This window comes from Melanotaenia boesemani, chromosome 15 (genome assembly GCF_017639745.1).
Source record: "Melanotaenia boesemani isolate fMelBoe1 chromosome 15, fMelBoe1.pri, whole genome shotgun sequence".
NCBI classification, from domain to species: Eukaryota; Metazoa; Chordata; class Actinopteri; order Atheriniformes; family Melanotaeniidae; genus Melanotaenia; species Melanotaenia boesemani.
In genome coordinates, this window is record NC_055696.1 from 15,010,903 (window position 1) to 15,021,890 (window position 10,988).

The 10,988-nt window shown below is 37.4% G+C and overlaps 1 protein-coding gene across 1 annotated transcript; it reads left to right on the forward strand.

Annotated features, from left to right (window-relative positions):
- The first annotated feature begins 255 nt into the window (after positions 1-255).
- Positions 256-9,378, forward strand: LOC121653899 (glutaredoxin domain-containing cysteine-rich protein 2). The gene is given in 8 exon segments (XM_042007657.1): positions 256-576; positions 1,017-1,198; positions 3,545-3,546; positions 3,708-3,816; positions 5,369-5,479; positions 5,481-5,531; positions 5,533-5,594; positions 6,939-9,378. Coding segments are annotated over 8 exon segments (753 nt in total). The 5' UTR covers positions 256-518; the 3' UTR covers positions 7,117-9,378.
- Positions 9,379-10,988: the final 1,610 nt, after the last annotated feature.

Here is a 10,988-nt window from a genome sequence, read left to right on the forward strand (position 1 = left end):
TTGCTTTCCAATTTTGATGTACTCAGCTCCAATCCAATGACAGGCAGTCCTACAACTATTTAAAACACCCACACATACATGCACACACATGCTGCCTTGCTCTGTTTCTCTCCCTTACCCACTCAAACACTCAGAACAGCACAAAGCCTCATGCCGTCTATTTTGGTCATCATAATTATTTGATGATTGAGCTTCTAGTTTCCCAACCACTCTTTTGTACACATGATCTAGCTGTGAATAATTTAGCACAGCGAACTAAAAAGGTGGGTCCTGTAAAACAGCAGGTACACTCAAACTCTGGAGGCAGGACACACAGAAAGAGCTTCTCTATCTTTAACATCCATGCTTCCCTTGCACTCAGCTTTTCAACTGGATTCCCATCCATCGAGCTGTTTTCCACTCCAATTTTTAATCCATCCAACCATCCAAACTTCTTTTCTAGCAAATGTTATTTCGCCCTAGCTGAAGGGCTTAGATGGACTGACGCTTTCTCTGCATTATCTCCTCGGTCATCCAAAATGGAGGAGCTCCAGAGGAAACTGAACCAGCGCTATGAAGGCACCAAGCCCAGAAAGGGTGAGTTATTTATGGGACTAATGTCTTTCATCTTCAGTCCGTGGATAAATGCGTCACATTGAATAAAAAAACATGTTCAGATTATTTCAGTTTTTCTCTTCAAGAATTAAAACATCAGAAAATATCACTGGCAGATGTCTTAAAGAATGGCTCAAAATAGTTTTCTGTTTGATGTTTTGATGTTCTGCTCACAGAGAGAGTGAGGTAGAGATAGAGAGAGAGAGAGAAGACAGGACCTTATGTTGTGTGTTGACATGCTGCAGATGTTTGCATATGCCTCTCTTGTCAGATCAAACACCACTTTTTTCAACTCACAAACCCTCCTCTCTTCTAAAGACCAAACTTTGCTGATAAAACACTGTGCTGTGACTGTTGATCCATATTTTGAATGGGAGAAATCTAACAAGCAGAGGAAATTAAACGTTAAACTTGACTGCAGGTGAGGTTCAAGCTGGCATCATCCTATAGTGGCCGGGTGCTGAAACACGTGTATGAGGACGGTCAGGAGCTTGACAGTCCAGAGGAGAAATATCCTCACAGCTTCATCCACCGTAAAATCCCTCCCAGCCACCTTGAGATGGAGCAGCTTTGTGGATTTGAGGACACACATGGGGACCAACAGGTGGGTTTTTTACAATTGTGCAGCACATATGCATAAGGACTATGCTTCTGTTCCTCTGGAAGATGGTAACCACAGTCACCAACTAGTTTATGTTGCATTTGGAAATGGTAATCCAGTTTCTAGATGAAACAGATTTGCATGAAGGGATCTGGGCATTTTTGCATAGCTAAAACATATTTCTACCCACATTAGAAAAACAATGCACAGACACAGACTTAATTTTAATTTTTTTTTTTTTTTTAATCTCAAGAAAACAAGTATTACGTGATTATTTTGATGATGACCAACTGCAGAATGCTATCTAATGCAGTCTATTATGCTGGCAGAGTAGCATGAGCAAGTGAATATCAGTAAAGCGTGGACTTGGAAAAAATGACCAATTACAGGGAATGCTAGTTTAGTGGGCCATGTCTTTATGATTTTCACTATGCTTCACACCATAGTTATCTGGGTGATGTGTTGTGCAATATGTTATATAATATAATAAGTATATTTTTTCAAAACACAAGTTGATCAATGTCAATCTCTAAATCTGTTTTATAGATTAAAATAAATATATAGATCAGTTTTACTAAGTGTCAGCGTATAACTGTCTTTAAGTTGAACATAGACACAAAACCTTTAGTCCGTGGTTTGAAAGCTGTGGTTTTGAAAACTCATCTTGTTTTTGTTTGTTTGTTTGTTTTTAGCCACAGAAAACAAGCATTTAAAAAAAAAAAGATTGGAGCTAATTATCAGCTAATGCTCTCAGTCTAGCTTAGAATGTCCATAACATCAGCTACTTAGCTTAGCTCAACTTAGCTTTAGTTCATGCCAGTAGATCTGAAACTTTTTCTACCACACTTATAATAAAAACATTCCCAGCCCCTGCCAAATGACGTTTGATGGAGACACAATGTCACTAAAACAGGCTGACAAATCACTTGATACAATATAAATTAGAAATTGTGTGGGGTCAAGTTACTTATCATTGTACAAAAAACAACTAAGTTTGGTAAGTGCTATGATGCAAGTAATATTACGTATGTTAAGAGGCAGTTCAGCTGGCAATAAACCACCTCCACAGTACAGTCATATATGCGGTAGCGGATATATCAACAGGATGGCCCCAGATTTGACGGAGAGATAACTGTGAGTAACGCAATTATCACATTGCATCACAACAGGTGCTCATAGGTATGGGCTGAAAAAAATTGGACTAGTGCAGAACTCTGTTTGCAGCTGGAGATTTAATTCATTAACCTTTCCAAATATGTGGCTGAGATGGGCTAGTTTGTCATAATTTATAATCTCTCTAGTTCAGAAATAACTACTTAATGCCTTTTTTATTTAGCTGCATTTCCAGCGTGTAATAACCAAGCAGGTTTTCATCTTAAAAGTTTGGTAACTGTTTTCTATTCTCTACATATGGATTGTGAATTTTACTCACTTTATTCAGTGCTTTAATTGACTGTAAAGTGCATCAAAATGAAGAAAATAAACATGAACTTATTAATATCCCTTGAGATTTTGCTCATCAAATAAACTGAAGGGCAACCCATGAATACATAATTTCACTTAACTAAACTAAACAGCAAAATTGTCGATGGGAAATACGATCACGCATATCCATGATGAACTGCAACTGCCATGAATTAAAATCATATACATGCAAATTAAGATCACTGCTGAATGGCCAGTTTTTTCTTTTCCTTTTTTTTTTCAAAATGATCTGACACTATTTCATTTTCAGCATACAAATCTGGGATTAAAGTAAGTACAGGGAGATAATTTCCCACCTTAATATGACCTTGGATGGGAAGTTACTAATCTTACAAGCAGAATTAATTCCAGGGTGATAAGGTACTCTCTCACAATAGCTCATTTGTTTAAATCTATTCAGTATGTGTTTGTGCTTGTATTAGTTTATGTTTGTATTTTAGCTTCACTAGACTCTTTTCAGTTTTTACTTTATGCCAGTCATTTTTAATCTTATTATCTTTTATAGTAAGCTTAATGTTGCTTTTCATCTTTATGTCTTAATATACACTGATTGTGTGAATTTCATGGAAAGCAGTTACATGCCTGTTAGGTGTGAATAAGTTGAAGTTGGAAATAAATAAATAAATAAAAAACAAATGGGCAAAGGAGCAATTGACGAACTTCGTGAAAGATTAGACTAACTGATATCCTTTTTGAGCCCTGAAGCTCAAAGTTGAGGAAATTCTTGACTTTCAGTCAGGTGTGCCATGCAATGATCACAAATATAACATATATGTTTTGATCTTTTTAATTATCATTTTTTTTATTAAACACTGCATACTCCGGTTAATGAATAATCTGCCCCTGGATCACTGTATTTGTTAGGGGTTTAAGGCTGTCAAAAAGAGAGACTGGTGACTTTAAATGGTTTAAGTAGGAGCTCCAGATCAGTCACTGTAGTGTACTAGAAATTAAGGATGTGTTTCGATTCTGAATTTTTCTGGTACAAGTTCTCACTCATTGCTGATGTGTTTTATTCTGCCCGTAGGTGTTTATCTCCAACAGGGCTCATTGCCCAAAGAATAAACGTATACAGAGGAATAGGAAGCTACAAGGCTGCTGCTGGTAAGACTGAAGAAGCAGAAGGAGACAGCAAGGTATGCAGTGCACATCACTGCTTTTAAATTGAATATGAGTTAATAGAAAATACACACGAATTTCAAACATGAGGGTTCTAGTTTTGTGTAATTGAATGTCAGAACTTTGAAGAACTGGTTTGATGTATTTATCAGTTTCAATTTGGACCTGGAACCAAAATCACTCGGTTCCTATTAGGTTTGAAAGAGTGCTTATCAAAAATGTCTGTCAGATTATTGTAGTATTGAAAAACATATTGGGCCATTTACATAATGATAATGATTACGGTAGGATTTTCTTTTATTTTTGTGTGTATGCGTGTGTGGTATTGATGTATTGTGGCCATTTGTATTTCACATTATTGGTGTAACTTTTGTGAATGGATATTGAGCTGGACCCCAGGAAGAATAGCAACAGTGATGAGCTGCAGCTAATGAGGATCCAAGTAAACAATAAACAATAAAACACAGGATTATGGTGGAAGAGATTATGGAGGCATAGAACAAGGATATACACAAAACCTGACAACGCTCCAGTTGTGAGTCAAAATTCTCTGATTTTACTCAAAGAAGCAATGCCCTGAAGCAACATGGTGCAAACTAATCACAATACTCAAATCTGAAAGACTGAGGAGACGTTGTCATGAACTACTTACTTTACATAGCTATCAAACTAAAGTAAAATAACTTTAACAATCTTCTTATGCATTTGCTGAAAATGGGGAAAAATATTCACCTCTCCGCAGATCGACTCTTTTTACGTGAGCTGCCTGTGGCAGCAGCTTCATTAGCGCGACAGGCTAACAGGGAGGTCAGTCTGCTGGCTTCGTGTCAGTTTTATTCTTTTATCCTCTAAACAAAGAGGATAAAAGGCCTGGTGACCAAGTCAGGATTTATTATCAGCGGAAGACAGAAATGTAGTGTTAGTTTATCTCTTTAGGGTGATATTAAAAGGATAGCACAGTGGCTGTGTAATGACTTCATGGGTGTATGATTTCAGCGCTCTCTTTCTTTGTTTTACAATAACAGAGACTCAATAAAGAGACCGAAAAGTAGAAAATATCAATGACTTATAATTACTAAGTTAATGGTGACATATTTTCCTATTATGTCCATTTTTCACTCCCAAGGACAATTGCTTGTAATCCAATGAATGGATAAATAAACAGTTTGAAATATGAAAGTATCCTCTACCTGTCAGTATTAAAGATCAAAGGTGTCTCTCTAGAGTTTAGTTGATCATAATAAAGTCCTTGTTTTAAAAAGAGAGAATCATTATCCAATTTTTCAACCATCAGAAGCCTCATTAGACCATAACACAGCTCCAGCTACAAAGCCATTTTGTTGTTTTTGACAAGGGGTGTGACGCCTCTGGCTGCATCAACTTGAAAATCTCTTTCCACCCACACATAAAGCCCATGGCATCACGGGGTTTTGTCTCTCTGTGCTGAGAATAGAAAAATGACCAAACAAAAAAAGAGAAGACAGATTAAACTATGTAATTTTAGGGTGAAAAAGATGCAATCTGTGTGTGAAGTGATGCAAATTTATGTAAAGTATCAATTTCTGTCAGTCTTCAATGTTGGACTTTGGCAAGATAATCATCTACACCAGCAATCTACGCATCATAAGAGCACCTCCGAAGAAGCCTGAAATGTTCCGCCAACATTCAGTTCCTCCAGTAGGACATGGAGGGACACCCAAAGGCCAGGGAAAGGGGGAGCAGGAGGAGGACCTAAAGCTCTCTACACACAGGAAGGGTGGAAAAGGAGGAGAGGCAGATCAGGTGACACAGAAACCCAAGGTAATGGTCCATGGCCAAATTATCTCAGTGGTGAGTTGTGAGTTTTTATCACCCCATTTCTGTTCCTGATATTCTCAGTCTCACTTGTCCTTTCACCCCTTCCTCCCACTTGTCACTTTTTTAAAAATCTTCACACTTTTTTTTTTTTCTTTTTAAGGAAAACTGTGGGATCATCTGTTGATGTCTCATACAAAAGTCTCTGTGTTTCCTTGTATCCGCCACCTTATTTGTGCCCGATCTTTCTCTTCCTTGTGCCACCCTCCTGCTACAACAACCACTAACCCATTGTCCCAGTGTTATCTGTCAACTGTGAACAGAATCTGATGAGTCCACAGTTTTTCTCTGCCCTTGCAGCATCTGCCTGCCACTTACAAGCCGTCAAGGATACCTAGCTCGCTATCATTCCCTACACTTTTACCTCCTAGGCTGATTACTGGTCTTTCCCTTGCCATCTCCCTTCATCTTTTCTCATCTCCTTTGTTATTTTCTCATTTTCTCTGCCTTAAAAAAGCCAATTCTTGCCATTTTTTTTAAGATTGCAGTCTCATTCATCTTTGCTACTTTTTTCTTCATCATCTTTACTTTTTGAAAAGTAATTTTTTTCCCCCTCTGTCTGTTTTAAAAATATTTTCCAGACTTAGATAAAAACTAATTCCTTTGCTCTTTTTTTTTACACAATCTTGGTATTCACTGAAGTTGATCATCATAGTTTAACTACTAAATATATATCCCAATCCAATCATGTCTTGGGCACACCGCTAATCATACTGACATTCAAATAAGTTAACTGTTTCTGTCCCCCCTGCCCGTTTGATGATAACATACAAGCAGCTGCTCATCATGGTGAAGTTTGCAGTAACAAACCAATTGGCTGTGAAAAACCAAACATACTGCTTCCTTTGTTAGGAATTCAATAAGAAATTATATTAGTAAAAAAATCTCTGTTCCATTAAGGTTATTTTGGTTATGCTAGCAGGCAAATTTGAGCAAACAGTTATTTATAAACTGCAAGTTACTTAATTTTCAGTCAGTTTTAATTAAACAAAATTTGTATTTTACATCAGAAAGCTATTTTTTTTTACCATAGAAGACAGACATTGGTAATTGAAAAGTTGCAAACATTAGGTTGGCCTTTAATGACCAATCATAAATAAGTATTCCACATACAGGTAGCTCTGTATGTGTCTGTCTGAAACTGAAATATGTTAAAAGCAGGTCAAGACTTTCTCACCAGCTCCACCTCTCCTTCCCTTTTTTACCCTTTGCCTCACCTCACAGTTCCTCTTTTCCACCTCCTCTTCCTCCACCCCTTCTCTCCTCTAATGTGTTTCTTCTGCCTCCAGGAGGCCGACAGCTGCCAGCATTGTGGCGGCTCAGGCTGCGCTCCCTGCTCGCTGTGTCATGGTAGCAAGCTGTCCATGCTGGCGAACCGCTTCAACGAGTCCATCAGCGATCTGCGATGCCAAGCTTGCTACCCCCATGGTCTGGAGAAGTGCCAGTCCTGCTCCAGTAAATAGCACCATTTGGCTGACACCCATGTCTGGGAGCGAGAGAGTGAGCAAGTGTGCAGCCGTGAGTGAGTGTGTGACAGATGTGCTATCTGGTTGTCAGAACTATCTCAGTGGCAATATTGCTCTAATCCAAAATGGTCTTGGTGGGATGATTTGAAGCACTACAAGAAGACATTAGCCATTACTGAAGAGGGGGATTGTGAATACACAACAGACTAAAAATCGTAAATTACAATTGTTGTGTGCAGTGAATGTGGCTTGAGATAACAAATGTGTAAACACTTCTTGTTTCAGGTTATTTTGCATCTGTACATCTTCCTGATAATAGCTGGTTCCACAACAAAGTCATCATCTTAATTAAAATGATACAACATTTTGAGGTTTGTTGTGTCTACTGAGAAAGCTGCTCTGCTCCTATCTTCACTGTCTATTCACCAGAGACTGAAACCTTTATTATTTCAACATGATGGAGGTAATTGATAGTTTTACTTTTGAAAGTGGAAGAAGAAAGACACAGGAACATAATGAGGTTGAGACAGAGAGAAAGAAAGAAAGTTAGAGAGAAGAAATAAGAAAAACATGATGGCTTTATAAATAGTAACAGCTTTAATCAGGAGATGATTTTAAGGAGCTTAAAGGAGGGTGAAAGTGTAAAGCCATTTGAATTCTAGCCGACCACAACTTCTTTTGTTAGTAAAGAATGATGTTACTCGTCTTTTAAAGCCACATTTCAAGTTAGCAGAATGAATGTCTTATATCTTATGCACACTGACTTTTACTGGAGTATCACAATATACAGTATAACAATATTGTTATGGTGTGAAAGAGAAGGAAAAATGAGAGCAGTGAAATATATGACAGAGTAGAGCAGCTCAGGAGGTCTGTGCTCAAAATTAAAGCTTGGGTGGGCAGAAATCTGAAATATCTGGAATAGATAAATATAGACAATATTTTGTTGAAAACCAAACCCTTTTTAATATTCTCTGTAATCCTGTCATCCGTAAGTATGTGCCTCATATGTTGCTGAAACCTCATGCTATTAAGGTGTGTTGGTCTTCAAGTCAGAGAATTCCCCTTCTGTTTGAGGATTATTGTTTGGTTAGGTTTAGGTATTAAAGGATTGTATTTTCTCAGAAGTCTGATATTGCCTGAAAAACACAACAAAACTTACTTTTATAGAAATGAATGACCCTTCAGACTTTTTAATAGAAATGTTGGTGTGGTCTTTGCCACCTTTTAATCCTCAAAACCTGAAGTGTTTGCTCTCCTAACTGTCACATTGCTGATGCTCAGGAACCTGCTGCATTTGTTTTGAAGGCCCAGAATACCCCTAAATCATCACTTGTGGATGTGCATTTTCCTGGGCAAGACACGTTGCCATGGAGGAGTAGAAAATTCTAGCAAAGATGTATGCAATGAAATATATGTTATTGTATATTTAAATGCCAGAGGTTTAAATAAAAGGCAGAGATAAAAGGCACAGCAGTGTCAAAGTTGGATTCGAGTAGAAGTCTCATGCTTGGGGAAGTTTCTTCCTTCTTCCTCTCTAATAATCAAAACCTGTGTTACTTGTTGATGACATCTCATGAGAGGAGAATAATGCTCCTGTAGCTATTTGTTATTGGAACAGCTGGTGCATCAGAGCCACAGAAAGGGTCCCTGGCAATATACAGCTACAGAGCAGCTCTCGGTGCATTAAAAAGTTATAGGAAGGACCCAATCAAGCAGCGGTATGTGATAAGCTTGAGGATTAAGATATGTTCAGTAACCAAATAAGTAAAAGAGAAGCTTGTAGCCTTTAGTGGCACCAGCATCTAATTTCAGCACATGGTCATGCCTTCCACCATGTAATGTGGTGTCACTGAGTAGATTATCTGAAGCCTTAAAATAGAAGCTAAGTGGATGGCTTCAGAATTCGCCTGTTAGGACTCTTAAATTACTATATAATAAAAAGTTTTCTTTTTCTTTTGGCCAAAACAGAAGTCTGCCTGCCACAGTTTTAATAGTTAATTAATTTCTTTTGTTTGCAACAGCTTTCAAATCTTTATTCACGCAGTTTTTTGCATATTGTCTTAAATAAAACTTTTAAATGATTTTGTAATATTTTTTATTGTGTCCATGAACCATTGTACAAATTTCTTTCTTGCCTGCTTAATTTATATCAAATTCAGATTTGCTCTGTGACCTTTTAGCTTTGATTTTAATGAGTTAGAGTTATTACCTTTTTATCTTTTGATCTGTATCCTTAGTCACAACTGTGTCATAAAGGGAAACATGTTTACTATAATATTTGAAAATTATTCCCTAAATGTGTTTTCCACACTGGATTATGATTGTATTACCAGCACAAAAAATAAATGATACGCTAACCACAAATGCAACACACTGCATATTTCAAAGTCATTATATCTCAGTCATTAAACCTCAAATCAGCTGCAGTGAGCCATCGTATCTTGCCATTTAGGGATGATTTAGCAGAAAACGAAAAAACAAAATAAAACATTATTTCTACACAGTGAATTTGTCAACTCTGTGATCACTTTCCAGCAACTACATTTTCCTCTCTGAACAGAATACATTAGCCCATTACAAGGTATTATGAATCCAACAGTAAGGTTTAAATGTCACTTTGTGGTCGTGTTTTTTTTTTTTTTTTTTTTTTTTTTAACTATTATTATTATTTTCCCTAGACAAAATACTTACCAGGCCCTGCTAAAATTCCACTTGCTCTCTAATGAAATATGGGCAGTGAGCCGTAAGCTTTGCAGTGGGATGTTAAAATGGCATTTTAAGCAATAAAGCAAGAGATTGATCCATCAAAATCTGTGTCAACAGTGGAAAGCACTGACCACATCCTCTGAGGTGTCATAGCCGAAAGTCATGCCAGACCGAGCCTCCCTACACCATTAGAAGCCATTATCCTTGCCTGTGGACCTATTCTTTGTGCTGTAGTTTCCATTTATTTTATTTTATTGTGTTAGATAGCCTCATATTCAGTTAAAGAGCAAGCTGTATGGCTGAGCAGTTGTCCTGGTCAAGGGCCCCAACAGCAATCTAATTCCTGCAAGAGAAGGCTCTTTGAATTACAGTCTGCCTCTTTTTCATTCTTCTTTCTTTCCCCTGGACTAGTCAGCTCAAAAATCTGCCACCGATACTGAAGTTAAGATTGTGTTTTTTTTTTCCCCAGCACCGATGTCACTCAGTATTCCACTGGGTAACTAAAGTGAAGGAGAACTGGGTCACAGAACTGTTTCTGGCCTCCTCTGTCCTGCATTAACCTAAAGGGATTAAGGTGTAAGAAAAAGTCACATACTAAATCCTGAATAAACTCATAGTTGTGTGCACATCTGATGCTTTGGATTGAGAAAAGAAAAAGACACAATGTACCAGAACATTAAATCATACTAGAAATTAACAGTATGAATAGACAACATTCATGCTAATAAAGCTGTTGATGCCAACATGAAGTAGCAAAGCTAGAATACGACTTAGGTTGTCTTGGAAACCAAATGTTAGATAGGTCTGTTTAAAGAGAAAAACAAAAAGTTCATTAAGCCGACCACTGTTAGTGTGTCTAATAATTTACTAAGTTTAATTTGTTTTGCATTTGTTTGCTGTCACCACAAAAGATGTTTGCTGCAAAAGATTGCTATGGGAAGGTTCTGATGAGACGAGTAAATCATGGTGCATTGCAAACCAAATCTATGCACAATAATTATGCACAGATGCACACAGCAATACAAGAGAAGAGCTCATTACACATAATGAATATCAGCACCCTGTACATGTCGCAATCAATCATGTTAGACAGCAGGTAAAGCCGGTCAATTAGTTCACACACATATTGAAAAATTACTTTTTGACGAAATTCTCATATT